General features: G+C 42.9%; 1 protein-coding gene across 1 annotated transcript; it reads left to right on the forward strand.

Moving 5' to 3' along the window:
- The first annotated feature begins 16,032 nt into the window (after window positions 1-16,032).
- Window positions 16,033-16,612, forward strand: LOC149322768 (twist-related protein 2-like). Its single transcript, XM_089509301.1, has one exon. It carries the CDS (start codon window positions 16,106-16,108, stop codon window positions 16,610-16,612), a length of 507 nt encoding a protein of 168 aa, XP_089365427.1. The 5' UTR covers window positions 16,033-16,105.
- The last annotated feature ends 283 nt before the right edge of the window (window positions 16,613-16,895 follow it).

Below are 16,895 nucleotides of genomic sequence, written 5' to 3' on the forward strand. Positions count from 1 at the left end.
GCCCAGATCATGTAGTATAGCAAGGGGAACCTGTCACAGGAATATATCCATTGCAAAACAATGATCCCGATGTGAAAATAAAGTGAGTAATGAAAATGGAAGTACCCATGCTAGTTTCTCGCCTTCACTTCTGTTTAGTTTGTTTGTTTGTTTTTTACATCAAAATAAGTGTGAAACTAACATTTGGCTGTTCATTTAGTCTGACAGCTGTTTTGAAAATGAATGTGGACACCTACAGACTGAATGCTGGGGTTAAATCATCTCTGCATTCTGCCAGCTAATCATTATGCCACCATAAATCAGGTTGTAATGTGCAGCAGCAGCAGCAGCAGCAGCAAGGGATGGAAGAGAAAGCAATCTTCATTACTAGAGAGAACTGTCCTGCTGGCTTCCTAGGCTGTCACTTTTTCCATGTCTCCAAGGCACATGGAGCCATTTTAATCCTGATGCTACACTGCTGACTACCCCACCAACACCAGCATAATTGCACTGGTCGACAGTATCATAGTATCCATCTGATGCTCTGTGGTTTAATCAATTTATTCTTGCTATAATTTCTAGTCACATGTTTTCCCATTAGCTTCTTACAGAATCTCTTCTGTTAATAGGAACCATTGTCCCAAATAATACTTATGCCATAGTTAGAGAGATATGCCACCAAGTCACTAAAGATGGTACTATAGTCTACAGGTCCGTTAAAGTCAAATAATTCATTTTTACAAGCCAAAAACTCCAAAGCATCTGAGGAAGTGGGCTTAAGTCTATGAAAGCCTATCCTATCATCTTCTTTCTTTCTCTCATTTAGTCTCAAAGATGCTACAAGATCCCTCTGCACATAAAAATCCTCCAGGATGTTCACTCCTATGGTCTCCTTATGTATGTCAACATTCAGGTGTCTAGGAACAAAGATGTAGAGAACACACACATACATGCACACACATGCACACACACACTTGCGCATACATGCACACATGCCCATACACACACTCCTGGCTTGTTTGTTCCCAGTACACCTCGAGACACATCTGCTGGATTAAGTGAAGGAGATCTGTCCAGCTGGCAATTGGGATGCAAGAGGGATGATACTTTTACCCACTTCCCACTAGTACGCAAGGCTGTAAGAAGGAGAGGAGTGCTTCTGATGGTCGTAGCCTTCCTTGCTGGTAGAAGGGGATGAAAACATTATCATACTCACAAGTTGAACAGACCTGCTTTACCCTATCTGGCATGTGGCTCTTAAAATGGACTGGGTAGTATTTATGTAGGTTGACAGCAAGACTGTAGTCATACGAAAGAGAGTTCAGTTATGGATCTGCAACTCTAGGTTACAAATCTGTACCTGCAACACTGGATATCAGCAACTAGCTTTTATTATTATAAATGTTTGTGTAAGTCTACACAAACCTTGAAAAGCCTAGAGGTTTCAGGACCTGCTATCTACAAGCACTTTAAATCAAAGCTCAGAGAAGTTAGTTTCTTGAACCATAGTTCCCAGAACACCCAAGCTAGCATAACCATCAAGTGTGGTCCCAAATAGTGACATTTCCAAGCTCTGTTTTAAACTTTGCCTGTGTGCAGTATTTGGGCAAGGTGTCCTTCATGTTATTGGGCACTCTGAATTACGGTACTAAGGGAGAGACCTTCCATGCCTGGGCTTTGGCTTCCTCCCATCCCAGCTAGCAGTCAGCTTATGGGCCTTTCTCTGGACCACATTTCCATGCTTTGGCCTCATGCTGGGGTAAGTAAGGCTAAACAACAAACCTTGAACTGGCATTTTTAAGCTTCCATTCATTTCAAGGAGAGGGGGAGTTCCATGTAGGTGATGTCACGATGACAAGGAAATGAATTGCAAGGCCATCATTGATCAGGACTGGAGGCACCAGGATCAAAGGCTGAGGAACGCTCAAGGTCCCATTTACAACCGGCCTCCCCAGGATTCTGCCTGCCTATGTTCCCCAGAGTTACCCGAGCAACAGCATGCTCCAGCAGATGCTTTGCATTTTTGATTCACACCACACATGTTTCCACTCTAGGACAGAAATAATCAGAAAAACCTGTGTATCAACATCAGTGCTCCTCAACCCCCCCTCTACCACAAGTACTGCACTGGGCCACAGCTATTACTGGCTTCTTTACGTTCTCAGCATTCAAAATCACAAAGTGATCTCAAACTCCCTCACCATGTACTCTTACATGACTTGGTTTTTGCTGATTATGTCACAAACATATCCGAAACCATCTCCTGGGAAAAGCAGTACCTTGAATTGGCATTTTGGAATCTTTGGAGCAATGATAGTTAAACTCTCTCTTTCTTTCTCTTTGTGCGTGCACATATGGACTAGAATATGGATGAGGCATTACACTGATGTAGCTACATCAGCATAAGTGGAAACCTCAGGAGGAAAAAGTCCCCAAATGCAGTGGCCATGAAGGAGATAGGTAATTAGGAATTAGGACCCATTCACACTACACAATTATAGCACTATGATTCCACTTTAACTATCATGGCAACAACCTATGGAACCCTCAGATTTGCAGTTGAGGGAGGGGCCTTTAGAACCCACAGCCAGGGAGCTCATCTGGTTTCTTTGACCAAACTGCACTCCCCAGGACTTCATAGGATGCAACTGTGGCCATTAAAGTGGTACCATAGTGCTATAGACTGTGCAGCATGAGAGGGCTCTTGGAGGTGATATATTTTGTCTGCGTTCCCTCGTCACTGCTGGACAAACCTAGCAAGCCTGCAACTGCTAGGGTTCAAGCCATTAAACTGCTTTCTGCTGAGGCAGATCATTGGTCCATTTAGCTATGCAAAGTTAACCCAAGCTTTTCCCAATCTGGCACCCTTTCAAAGTGTTGGACTGCAATTCACATAATCACAATTAATGGGATATGCTAGTCATAGAGTCATAGTATTATAGAATTGGATTTGCCACCAAGTCCAACCCTTGCCTCAGTGCAGAATCACCAGCTAAAGCATCCCCAGCAGGTGACAATACAGTCTCTTTTTGAAGAAGTCCAGAAGAGGAGGTCTTGTCATCCCTGTGAGCAATTGGTTGCATTGCTGAATTGCTCTTACTGTCAAGAAGTTCCTTCGAGCATTCAGTCAAAATCTGCTGTCCTATAATTAAAAACCATTAGACCCTGTACTAATCTCTGGAGCAGCAGAGAACAGCTCTGCCCCCTCCTCTCTGTGGCAGCCCTTGAGTTATTTAAAGAGCACAATCATGTCACCATCTCAGTCTTCTCTTCAACAACCAGAACATGCCCAGCTCCTTCAAACTTTTCTCATACATTTTTTTCTCCACACCTCTGATCATCCTCATAGCCCTTTTTCTGAACCTGCTCCAATTTGTTTATATTCTTCTTAAAATGAGGTGCCCAAAACTGAGTGTGGTACTCCAGATGAAGCCTAACCAGTGCAGAATATAGCATGACTATTACTTCCCTCAACTTGGAAGCTATGGCCTGTTACAGACAGCCAAAATAAAGCTGCTTTGGGTCTCTTTGGAGGTATGCTGTTTAAATGATGCATGCATCCTAAGAATCCAGAAGCTGCACCAAAGCTGCACTCCAGTGCTTAGGTATGGAGTGTGGCTTTGGCGCGACCTCCGGACTCTTAGGACCCATGCATCATTTAAATAGCATACCTCCAAAGAGACCCGAAGCAGCTTTATTTTGGCAGTCTGTAACATGCCGAAGCTTCTATTAATGCAGACTAAAATAGGATGTGCCTTCATTGCTGCAACATCGCATTGCTGTCTCATGTTCAACTAATGTACAACAATTATCTAGGTTCTTTTGAATTATCTTCCTATTTTCGAAAGCGTTAGCCACCTCTCCTACTTTTTGGTCATCTGAAAACTTGAGAAGGATTCCTTCCACCTGACAAATCTATAATCATTGCATTGTCATTAAGATACTTGCAGACAGACTCTTGCATAATCGTTTCTAATATTTCTTCTAGTATTTCTTCACTCATCTGAGGAAGCAATCCAAGTCTACAAAAGCTTATGCTACAGCTTCTTTCACACATTCTCAAAAATGCTACAAGATCCTTTTGTATCCTGGTATTGAGTCTATGGATTCCTGGCTCTTCTTTTTTTAATCTTTTTTGAATTGAGGGATGTTTGCCTGTCTCCAATCTTTGGCACCTCACCTGTTATCCAAGATTTCTAAAATATGATGACAAGTTGTTCAGAGAGTGCATCAGCCAGTTTCTTCAGTACTTTGGGATACAGTTTGTCTGGCCCAGCAGATACCTAGGTGAGTCCTGACTAACTCCTTAATAATCTTGATTTGCAGTCCCACTCTGTTGCCAAGGCCTTTGCTGCTGCTGCATGGAAGCACACATTTCTCTTTTTGGGAAAAACAAAATGGAAGCAAAATAGGTATTGAGTATTTCTGCCTTTTCATTGTGGTTTTTGCATTTCGCCATTCTTATTGAACAGTAAAAAAGGATCCTTATTGACTATTGAGGGACAAGATGGTTCAAGAGGTTCAAATACTGATTCTGTTGATTGGAAGATAATACTGCACTGTAGCTGTAGGTCTCAAAATTTTAGTATGGAGTCCTCGTCTAGCACAGTGCTTCTTCTCAAATATGCAACCTTTCCACATTGACATCTACAGACAAACTCCCACCCTTCCAAAGAGGGTTCTCTGGAATATTATAGAGTAACAGAACATACTTCATGAGCTTTATTGTGCACTGATTCTCATTGCCCTGCCTTAAACTAAGGTTGAGATCCTATATCATCCTGGTGGAGTGTAATTCTCCAAAAGTGTGGCAAGAATCTGGTGGAATGCAGCTCCATTGCCTTGGCTAATAAATGGCCACAAGGATATGCCACAGCATAAGGCTGTTCCCTAATCCCATGGTGCTCAACAGCAACCAGAATATATCCAGGTGCCTGCTTGCAGCTGAACGTTGGCTGAAGAAATCACCTCCTAATAGAAATCTAGTCAATATGCCCAGTGTTCCTCACATCTGCTTATTGCGGATGAATAGAAATGCATCTGAAATTCTTTTCATCTAGTAGTTCCAAAATGCCGGCCATGTTCCTGAAATGGAACTAAAGTACTAGCAATTTTCTGTCTTTAATGTCCAAATTCATTCTGTCTTTATGGTTTCCAAATTCTATCTAAAATACTCTTTGAACCTGGTTTGATGGACTTAAAAGTCCCTGTGTTGCAGTTGGATCTCTGTTGCTAGATGTTCTTCTTGTTGTTTTGAATTATAACCTCCAATGTTTCTCTCTTTCCCCCATGCCCATGCTGGCCCAGCTTCTGGGAGTTGAAGTCAAATGACATGCAAAGAGCTAACACCTCCCCAAATTGTGCCTGTTGCCTTCCGTTTTTCCAACTCTACAGGAAGAACTTTGATGCAGCTAGTCTTTGCATATATTATTATTATTATTATTATTATTATTATTATTATTATTAACCTTTATTTATGAAGCGCTGTAAATTTACACAGCGCTGTACATGCAATCTTTTTAGTTAGACGGTTCCCTGCCCTCGGGCTTACAATCTAAAAAGACATGACACAGAAGGAGAAGGGAATGGTGGAGGGAAAGGGTAAGAGGTCCAGCAGTTCCTCTCTTCCTCCAAGGCCTGGACCAAGGCAGATGGACTGGAGGGAGGGCTTGGCTTCATAATGGATGGTTAATCATTTTCCAGGAAAAATACATACTCTCAAGTAGGATAATGCATATACAGTACATAGAGATACAGGAAATGGTTTGATAGACAGGCACCAAAAGAACATCAAATAGTAAGTGACAATTATGCAATGCCTGGGAAGGCTTCTCTAAACAGGATGGTTTTCAACTCCGTTTTGAAGTTGGTTAAAGAAGTGATGGCTCTTGCATGTGGGGGAAGAAGGTTCCAGGAGTGAGGGGCAGCAAGTGAAAAGGGGTGAATCCGGGATGGGGCAGAGGAAATCCTAGGCTGAGACAGCAGACCTTGACTATCAGAACGGAGGGCCCTAGTGGGAAGGTGAGGAGAAAGAAGGTCTGATAAGTAAGGAGCAGCTAGTCCATGGAGGGCTTTAAATGTCGATAGCAGGAGCTTATACTGAATGCGGAAAGGGAGGGGGAGCCAGTGAAGGGATGCCAACACAGGAGAGATGTGGTCAGAGCGGTGGGTGGAAGTGATAATGCGTGAAGCTGAATGCTGAACAGAGATTAAAGGACGGAGGTGAGAAAGACAAAGCCCAGCCAGGAGGACGTTACAGTAATCAAGTTGTGAGATCACTAGGGCATGGACCAGGATCTTGGCAGTAGAGGCGGAGAGATATGGTTGGATTTTAGCAATATTGTACAAAAAGAATCTACAAACCTTGGCTGTGGTCTGGATCTGAGGGATACACGACAGAGAAGAGTCAAAGATAAAACCAAGACTGCGGGCTTGCTGGACTGGTTGAATAGAAATGTTGTCCACAGAGACAGAAAAGGAGAGTTGAAGGGTGGCCTTAGGAGGCAAGACAAGAAGCTCTATCTTGGACATGTTGAGCTTCAAACGCCAATGGCGCATCCACTGTGAGACAGCTGTGAGGCAAGACGAAACTTGCTCTTCAAGCCTTGGAGAAAGGTCAGGGGCGGAAAGATACAGCTGGGTGTCATCGGCATACAGATGGTAGGAAAAGCCAAAAGAGCTAATGAGTTTTCCTAAGGACAGTGTGTAGAGAGAAAACAGAAGGGGACCCAGAACAGAGCCCTGAGGAACTCCAACAGATAAGGGAACAGGAGAAGAAGTCTGGTCCCCTGCAACTATTGCAAAAGATCTGCCAGACAAGTAAGATCTAAACCAGTCGAGAACAGAGTCTGAGAACCCAAGGTCAGAAAGTATATCAACTAGAAGACAGTGATCAACAGTGTCAAAGGCAGCAGACAAATCAAGAAGGATGAGTACAGAGTAAAGGCCATTAGGCTTGGCCTGTAAAAGGTCATTCGAAATCTTAGTGAGAGCTGTCTCAGTAGAATGCCTTGGGCGGAAACCAGACTGAAAGGGATCGAGGATGGAGTTGGCTTCAAGAAACTCAAGACAGCGTGAATAAACAACCCGTTCCAAAACCTTAGAAAGAAAGGGAAGAAGAGAAATCGGATGATAGCTAGACAAAGAGGAGGAGTCAAGAGAAGGTTTTTTCAGAATTGGGGAAATGAGAGCATGTTTGAAGTCCGAAGGGAAGGAGCCTGTAGAGAGAGAGAGATTGAAGATATGGAGAAGCGAGGGCAGAAAGGAGGGAGCTATAGAGATTAGAAGACGAGTAGGAATTGGATCAAGAGAACTGGTTGCAGGTTTGGAAGAGTTCAGAAGTGTAGAGAGTTCATCCAAAGAAGCAGGAGGAAACACAGAAAATTTGTTAGGCGAGGGCGATAGAAGATTAAGAGCAGAAGAAGAATCGGGAGGGACTATCTCAGAGCGAATAGTGGAAATCTTAGAGTTGAAATAATTAGCAAAGTCATTAGGAGAGAATGATGAAGAGACAGGAGGAGAGGGAGGTTTAAGCAAAGAGTTGAAGGTGGAGAAGAAACGCTGCGGACGCCTCTCATTGGCGGAGATCAATGATTTGTAATAATTCTGTTTTGCCATAGAGAGGGCGCGTGAGAAGGAAGAAAGAACAAATTTGAAATGGATAAAATCAGCCCACTCTTTGGACTTTCTCCAAAGACGTTCGGCCGCTCTAGAGCAGGACCGGAGAAACTTAATGTGGGGGTAAGCCAGGGCTGAGGTCTAGTCTTAGAGGAAGTAGTGCATACAGAGACAGGGGCAAAATGGTCAAGAGTTGAGGAAAGAGTGCTGATTATATTTTCTGGACTGGGATGAACAGCTGTCAGCCCAACCCAGATGTTTATTGATATTCTTTTTTAATTGAAGCTGATGATTCTTTAGCAGAAAAAGGCAGGAGTGTCAATTGCAGCCACCCTTTAGACACAGATGGACACTGGAAAGAGATTTCAAGGAGAAACAACTAGGAGTCTCAAAGTGAGGTAACTTTAAAGTGAGATGGGAAGTGTAATTCTGAATACTGAAACTAGAAAGCAACCAAGCTGCGCTGAGTGCCCTTTGCACTTCCCCCAAGCTGGATGACGATCTGGACAAAGACTGGTTTTTCCCTGAAATCTCATTATTTGACTTAAAATAAGTTTTTGCAGTTCAGAACTCCAGTTTTGCTCTGTCCCTTTTTTAAAGTCAAGCCAAATCATCCTGTCCTCCATTTGGGTCCCAAGAGAAATACTAACGTCTTAAGAAATGGGTCATCATCATACCCATCATCACTCTCCTCAAAGCTATTTAAGGGGTAAGAGCTTGGCTCATAAAATCCTTGATGTCTGTCCAGCTGTTGCTCATCCGGCTGTCCAAAGTGTTTTGAAATTTTAACCCATTTCCCCTGTATTCTGTTGAAAACTGACATATTTTGCAGCTTTGTCATTCAGCTCAGTTTCCATGAACTCTCAGGAAGTTTTGAAACTTATACTGATCTGTATAAAAGTTTTAGCCTTTCTCATAGGTTACCATTTCCCCAAGAAAGTTCCAGAAGCAAATGAAATAGGATTAGTAGTTTCCTTGTGAGAAAAGAGACTACTGGAAATGTGATTGGGGTTTTGTAAAATCAGCTTGCTTAAAAAGATACAACTGGGGGATCAATGTGGAAAGTTAAACATGGGGTTGGATCAGAAAAGATCCAGACAAGACAGCTCCAGTCTTCAGACTTGCATTGGTTCAATTCCTCTGCTCAACTTCAACTCCTATCATGTCCAATGGCTGCAGATAATGTGGATTACAGTCAGAACCTGGAAGCGTTATATGTTTGGACTACAATTCCCAGAATCCCCTAGCAGTATTCCCCACTGGGATAATTTTGGGGACTGTTGCCCAAAAGGCAACTCCTCCATACTCTGTATGCAGCCCAAAAATACTTGGGGGAAAGGATGAAAACAGTTGCTCTACTCTCTCCAACATAACCATCTTAATTCAGGTGTATCTGTGCATCATCATTATAACAGATTTACTACCACTTTAACTGTCATCATACGGACTTTAGGATTTGTTATTCAGGGAAATGGAGTAGAGCTTCTTTGCAGAGAATTTCAAGCACGTCACAAAATTCAGGTCCCAACATTCCTTTGCATGAAGTGCTGACAATTTAAAAAGCTTTAGTTTTCCTCATGTCTATTAGAGCCTGGAAGTATCAAGTAACATTTACATGTACTGTAACTAGTTACTAGGTGGGTGTAATGAAGGTGTTCCAAAGTTACACCAGTTTCAAGGTATATTCAAAAGTTACCCTTCAAGACATTTTAAAAGGGATATTGACAGAAAAATCTCAACGTTTCTGCCATTCCCTTGTCAAATATTTTTCCTTAAAAAAAAAAGAGACAGTAAAGAAAAAAATAACATAAGCATCACCAAACTGAGTAACAGAAACATGTTCTTTTTAAATTCTGTCATTAGTAATGGAATGAAGTACTTTAGCAAAACACATTCCGAAACCCTAGTAAAGATTCACCAATAGCTTGTATCTGTTCTAAGGATAGAAACAATACTGGTAAATACTCAGAAAATGGTTAAAAAAGTTTTTCCCAAGAATTGTCTCAGCTTTACTAGTAGGAAATTTTGCAAAAGAAATTGCATTTTCTGCCAAGGAAACAGCAAAAAATGACTTCCTGCACAGAAAATGCTATTTTGTGAGCAAAAAAATCCCGTTTGCAAATTTTGCACACACTAGGTCCAAAATTGCAGAGATTTGAAAACTGCATATTTTGCAATGACTTTCTTGCAAGGGGAAGAAAGTTGTTAAAATTACTCATTGCTTCTCAGAGAATGAAATTAGCAAAGAATATTTGCTGCATCAAAAACATTAGGAATCTATTGACAGAATAGGAAGATGAAGAAGGTCTGAGCAAACTCCTCAAATGTCCAGGCATAACCTTTGTCCTGCTGTGGGTCAACCTTAGCTAGCTGCCTGTTTTACGAGTCCTTCTTGTACAAAGCAGGCTCCAACTACAGAAGCTGGGAAACCTGCAGGAAGGAGACCTCCTGCCCTACTTTCCCAGGCCAATGTATGAATGATTCATTCTGCTGCTGACTCTATCCAGATCCATCCAGGCTTCCTGCCCTTTAGATAGTAGATGAAGACAACCAACAAGAAGCATGCAAAATGTCTGAAAAGCTGTAAATGTCATTCATATTTTATGCCCTGTGAAGAGATAAGAAAACTCGAGGTGCATTCAAGTAGGGGCACCATGTAAGCAAGGCACAAGGAAACACTGCCTTATCTCCACGTTCCTCTATTTCAAATAGTACGATATTCCCCCTCTTTCCCCCCTCCCTTCAGCGATCCCAGGTTGGATGTTCACTTATACACTACTAAGAAACAGGACAGAGATTTCTGCATGTTCATATACATGATCGTGCTAAAATGAATGACTCTAATTTAAATCAAAGTACAATACATCCTATTGTATCCCAACTTAAGAACTCAACATAATACATCACCACTGTGACTGGATGGTCTGTATACCTGCTGCTCAGTTTGCTGTCGAGATTCTCACTGTGGTTGGTCATCTCCCCAAACCCTGCAGCACTCCCTTCTTAGGATATTTTATCTTTGAGCAGGACTTGGATAGGATGGCCCTTCAAACAGAAGATGCCTACAAATAGAGAGACAACATAGTGTTGGAGTTTGTATGTTGGTCATTGTGGGCTGTTGACCTTGACTCATGGTGACCCTGTGGATGAAATGTCTCCAAGCCCCCCTGTCCTCTACCTCCCTGCTCAGGTCCTGCAGGCTCAGATCCATGGTCTCCTGGATTGAGTCTATCCATCTGGCATGTGGTCTTCCTCTCATACTTCCCTCCATCTTCCTCAGCATCATTGTCTTTTCCAATGATTTGTGTCTTCTTGTGATGTGGTCAAAGTACAGCAGCCTCAATTTAGTCATCTTGGCTTCCAGGGAGAGTTCAGCTTGATTTGTTCCAGATCCCAATTGTTTGTCTATTTGGAACCAGGGTTCATATCCATACTCAGCCCTGTCCTCTCAGGTTAAACCAGACCCCAACTAAATTGTGAATTTTTCCTTTATTGCCTAAATTCCTAGCATTGCAGAGAGTGAGAGTTTGGAAAATGGTTCACACCTAGAACTCTTACGTTTGCATTCCCTTGGTAATTTTGCCAGTCCCTTTTCTTTGGCTGCATACATACTATTTCTGAATGTTCATTTGAAGTTTTAAGTTACTACAGTTCTAGAAATGTATGGCTGAAAAGGTGGGGACAGAAAGAAAAAATAAGTCTAGATAAAGAAATAATCCAGTTTGACCCCACCTTAACTGCCATGGCTCAATGCTAGGGAAATCTGAGAACTGTAGTTTTGTGAGCCATTTAGCCTTCTTTGTCAGAAAGCTCCAGTGCCAAACCAAACTACATTTCCCAGAAATCCATAGCACTGAACCATGGACATTAATGTGGGGTGAAACAGGATTATTTCTGCAGTATGAATGCAGCCTGAGACACACAATTCCAACTACACTCTGGGGCAGTGAGGTAACTCAGTAGGATAAGCAAAGAAACAGATCCAAGCCCAAAATAAAAAGAGAAAACTTCACAGAAGCTCCTGCTCTAGCTCCAGCACAACCACCATAAATTCATTCCCTCTTAGGGTGTAGGGTTGCCATAATTGTCCACTTTTACCAGGGACAAAATGTGGAACAAATTCAAGACCAAACTGTAGGACAACTGCAGGACAAAACTCAGCCCAAAATGTAGGACATTGAAGAAAAATGGTGGACCTTAAATGTCCTACATTTTGAGCTGAGTTTTGTCCTGCAGTTGCCCTACAGTTTGGTCTTGAATTTGTCCTACATTTTGTCCCTGGTAAAAGTGGACAATTATGGCAGCCCTAGGTGTATCCACCCTGCATAATTAAAACATTTGACACCCTTTTAACAGCCATGACCCTATGCTACAGAATCCAGGGAGAGATCAGCTTGATTTGTTCCAGAACCCAATTGTTTGTCTATTTTGATTTGTAATTTAGTGAGGTATAAGCTTGGTCTGCTGGAGAGCTCTGGTGCTTCATCAAACTACAAATACCAGGATTCTGTAGGATAGAGTCATGACAGTAAAGGTGGTGTCAAATTGCTCTAATTCTGCAATGTGGATAGTCTCAGTATAAAATGCCTTGAGGAACAATGTGAGATACGAATCTAATCAATAAAATAGAATAGAATTCTCCTATTTGTTCATCCTGTTTATTCATTCCACTCATTTCACGCTTGTTATTGTTATTTGCCATTGACTTCAATTGATGGCAAATTCTATAGGAGAGGCCTCCAAGAGCCGTGATCATCAATAGCTCTGTGCAGTTCTTGCAAACTCAGGGCTGTTGCATCCTTGATTGACTCAATCCACCTATAGTTCAATCTCCCTCTTTTCCTGCTGCCTTTCACCAGTGAGCCATGTCATCTCATGATATGTCCAAAGAATGACAGCCTTAATTTTATTATTTTGGCTTCTGGGCAGAATTTAGCCTCAATTTGCTCTAGGGCTATTCATTTGTCTTTTTAAAAGTCTATGGCATCTGCAGAACTCCAGCACCACATTTCAAATTTTTATTTATTTATTTAGGTATTTATATTCCGCCCTTCAGCCCTAATGGCTCTCAGGGCAGCTTACAATTATTATTTTTAATCAGACAGTTCCCTGCCCTCAGGCTTACAATCTAAAAGACACGAAACAAAAGGAGAAGGGAATGGTGGAGGGAAAGGGGATGAGGTCCAGTGGTTCTTCTCTCCCTCTGAGGCCTGGACCAAGGCAGATGGATTGGAGGGAGGGCTCTTCCTTCTTCCAGGCTAGTCCTGATGGAGCTGGACCTGCCTGGTGAACTCCCTCTCAGGCCGGCAGATAGCACTTATGGAGGGCGGAGTCTCCTTCCTTCAGGTTAGTCCTGATGGAGCTGGACCAAATGAGTTGATTTCTTCCTGTCTTCTTTCTTCACTGTCCATACTCATACAGAGAAATCAATCTATGGTTGACCCACGCTAGCTTTGTCAAAAAACAAACCAACTCTCTCTATTTTTTTAAAAAAAATCATCAATTCACCCAAGATTTTACTAGTCTACACCCTGATATACATTTAGAATTATTTATTTGCATATTTGCTAATGATTAGTAGCTCAATAGTGGCTTAAGAAAACCTTCCATGTTTATAAACATTGCCTTACTCGGTCACCTGGAACTGATTCATGTTCACCAGAGGCAACCAAAGCCTCTGTGCTGCCTTGTGTTGAAGCATGGACTGAAATCCTAAACACCTTCCATAGCTGCTCCCACTGAGCCAGCTACAGAGTACATTGTTACCTTCACAGTATAGCAAGAAAGGAGCTATAGCTCACTTGAGTATTAGTTTATATAAATGCTGGCATTGAAGCACCTCTCTTTTCTCTTACATTGTAGTCCAGGGGCAGCTCACTAAGCCTCTAAGTCTCCCCTATGAATAAAGCATGTATGAAGGAAATTAGCATTAACCAATTTTTTTTTAAAAAACAAATTTCTCCATTTCAAGGAGTACAAAAATATTAATGACAGCATTTATGCATCTGTAATTTTCTCATCAGGAGGATACCACAGGAGTCACATTGTTCTGTTTTTGTTTTAAATCATGTGTTAGTGTAAAGTGTAAGTGTAATGTAATTTATAATATGCACATTATAAGCCAGTGTGGTGTCGTGGTTTGAGTGTTCAACTACAACTCTGGAGACCAGGGTTCAAATCCTGACTCGACCATAGAAACCCACTGGGTGACCTTGGCAAGTCACACTCTCTTAGCCTCAGAGGAAGGCCAAGGTAAAACCTGTTTGAAGAAACCTGCCAAGAAAACCCTGTGATAGATTACCCTGCGGGTCGCCATAAGTCAAAAATGACTCTGAGGCACACAACAAAAACAACAACAACATTATAAGTGAGTATATTTGAAAAATGTGGCTGTAGATTTCTTAGCTTGTGGGGGAAATGTTTTTTTTTTTTTTTTAAACAGTCTGGGAAAAGAACATACCAAAATATGCATGATTTTTTGTGTATTCCACAAAGAATGAAATGGTTTCACAATCTAATACTTTTGGGATCTTGAGAAAAGTGATGGAAAGGAAGCTGACAGATTTCCACACCCGTATCTGAAACACATTCATTGGGTTGAAGCATTCAGAGAATTCCTCCTGTCTCATGAACAAATGGATTATCAGATGAGGAAGTGAGCAGTCTTGGTTATACTGATTATGACAAGTTATCAGTCAGTCTAGCAGGCTGCCCTGGTTCATAGTCCAAACTCAAATGCACTAGTCAGGGATAGGTATTGAGCATATTTAGGGCAATATGTGTTCAACACTACAGACAGTTCCTTTAAAGTTTGGACTAACTTACTGTCCTTCTCCCCTCCCCAACATCTGAGCCACCAGGCTTCAATGTAGCCTGCCTCCCACCTTCAATCATTCTAGATCTTTAAGACTCCTTTGGGGGTCAGCATCAAGAAGCCATGGCAGTTTTTGACCGATTTGTTGTACAATGGACCCTTGTTATACGCTGGGGTTTGGTTCCAAGATCCCCTGTGGATAACAAAATCCGTGGATGCTCAAGTCCCATTAAATATATTGACATAGCAAAATGGTGTCCCTTATAAAAAATGGAAAATCAAATTTTGATATTTGAAATGTATACTTTTTTTGAACATTTTCAAACCATGGCTGCCTGAATCCATTTATAAGAAGGGCTGACTGTAGTAGCACTCTCTTTCACTTGGCAGCCGCAGCATGATGTGAATTTGTTGCTGCTGTGTGCCTTCAACTCATTTCCGATTTATGGCGTCCCTAAGGCAAAGCTATTACAGGGGTTTCTTGGCAAGATTTGTTCAGAGGGGGTTTGCCTTTGCCTTCCTCTGGGGATGAGAGAGTGTGACTTGGCCAAGGTCACCCAGTGGGTTTCATGGCCAAGTAGGGGTTCGAGAGCTGGTCTCCTAGTGTTCCAATAATCAAACCATTCCCCCACTCTGGCTCTCAAGACTAGCCTACGTGAAAGAAATCTATTTTCTGATGCAAGGAAATAAATGGTATGGAAAATGGGGTCCAATGCGTTCATTAGATTCTCAAAGGGGTCTGTGACACAAAAATGTAAAGAAACACTGATTAAGAGGACTGTGATTGCCCATCCCAGCTCTTGTGCATGAATGATCTTTCCAATCTTTTTTGCCAAAGCAAAAACAAAGGCTTGCATACTCCTAAACAAATAGAAACAGGCCCTGAAAAGACAGCACATCCCCTCCTAGTGGTTCTCTAGGCCCCAAATGGCAACTGTGTCCTTCCTGAGCTACAGGCGACATCTTATAAACTCCGGTTTTGGGACAAGGGACCAAAGGGTCTACCCAGCAGCCACCGCAGCACCGTTTATCTTTTTGATTAACAACGGAGGCACCACTGAAGGTAGTAGCAACAACTTCAACCAGAGTCCTGCTCTTTCCCTGACTGGGTTTGGGGCAGGGGTCAACCCAGCAGATCCCTGTCAATTAGGACTGCTGAGGAAAACATCCTCTGGCATTCAGGCAACTGGCAAGAGCATCTGTGCCTCATGGCTTTGATGAAGGGGGGGGGGGGTGAGGGAAGGATGCAGAGGGTGGAGTGGGGTGAGGGGAAGAGGAAAGGAAGGCAATCTGGAACCCATAAGCTCCCTTGATGTTTGCATTATCGTGAACGGTTGTCTTGGCCTGAGCGCCGCCCCTCCCCTTAGAATGCCTCACCCTATCCGTAAAGGGCATTAACAAACTTTTTAACAAGGTCCCTCCTCTCTTATAACCCTCAAGGAGGTGGTGGGATGGGTGTGGGGGGTGTGGAGAGAAAAAGGAGCGCGAATAAGCAGATCCTTGAAGGTGGAAGCAACTCAGAGAAGCTTCTCTGAAAAACATCAAGAAAGGCTGGCTGGTGGGATCCCTGCCTCTGAGGTTGCCCTTTGCTCCAAACCACAAGAGATTGCCATTGGGTTTGGATGCACTGTGGCCTGTTAGGTCCAAGTCCCTGGTGCCTGTGCCGAAGAGGGAAGGGAGGCCGATTTGAAGACGATGAAAGAAGAGAGCCTGTGCCCAGACTCCCCAGAAGGCAGCCTGGGGACTAGTGAGGAAGAAAGCGAGAAGGTGCCCAAGAAAGGCCTGCGCAAGAGAAGCCAGCTGGGCAAGCCCTCTTCCCTGGCCACCTCAGCCCCACCGGAGTGTAGCACCCCTTCACCACAGGGCAAACGCAGCAAGCGAAGTCCTGTGCCACAGACCTTTGAGGACATGCACACGCAGCGAGTGATAGCCAATGTGCGGGAGCGCCAGCGCACCCAGTCACTGAACGACGCCTTTGCTGAGCTGCGCAAGATCATCCCCACTCTGCCCTCGGACAAGCTCAGCAAGATCCAGACCCTCAAATTGGCTGCCCGCTACATCGACTTCCTCTACCAAGTCCTGCAGAGTGATGAGCTTGACCACAAGATTTCTAGCTGCAACTATCTGGCCCATGAGAGGCTCAGCTATGCCTTCTCAGTCTGGAGGATGGAAGGGGCCTGGTCCATGTCGGCATCCCACTGAGATACCCAGCCAGAAGGTAAGTGTTATTGACCTTTTTCCTACCTCTCTGGGAGACTCAAACTCTTCACTAGACTTAAATTGGAGGTTTCATTTCTATGGAATGGGTAGGAATTACCTATAAATCATGTTTTCACTGGCAGGATAAAACATCCAATTACCATTTTCCTTTTAAAAGGATGGACTTTGGGCAAGTGCAGTGTGTCATTCTGTTTTTCTTAGGAAGTCATGCAACCAACTTCCACATATCAAGAATAAGGAATATAGACTTCCAGGTTAGAAAGCA

Source organism: Sceloporus occidentalis, unplaced genomic scaffold, assembly GCF_023333645.1.
Source record: "Sceloporus occidentalis isolate IW3139 unplaced genomic scaffold, rSceOcc1.0.p SCAF_1, whole genome shotgun sequence".
NCBI classification, from domain to species: Eukaryota; Metazoa; Chordata; class Lepidosauria; order Squamata; family Phrynosomatidae; genus Sceloporus; species Sceloporus occidentalis.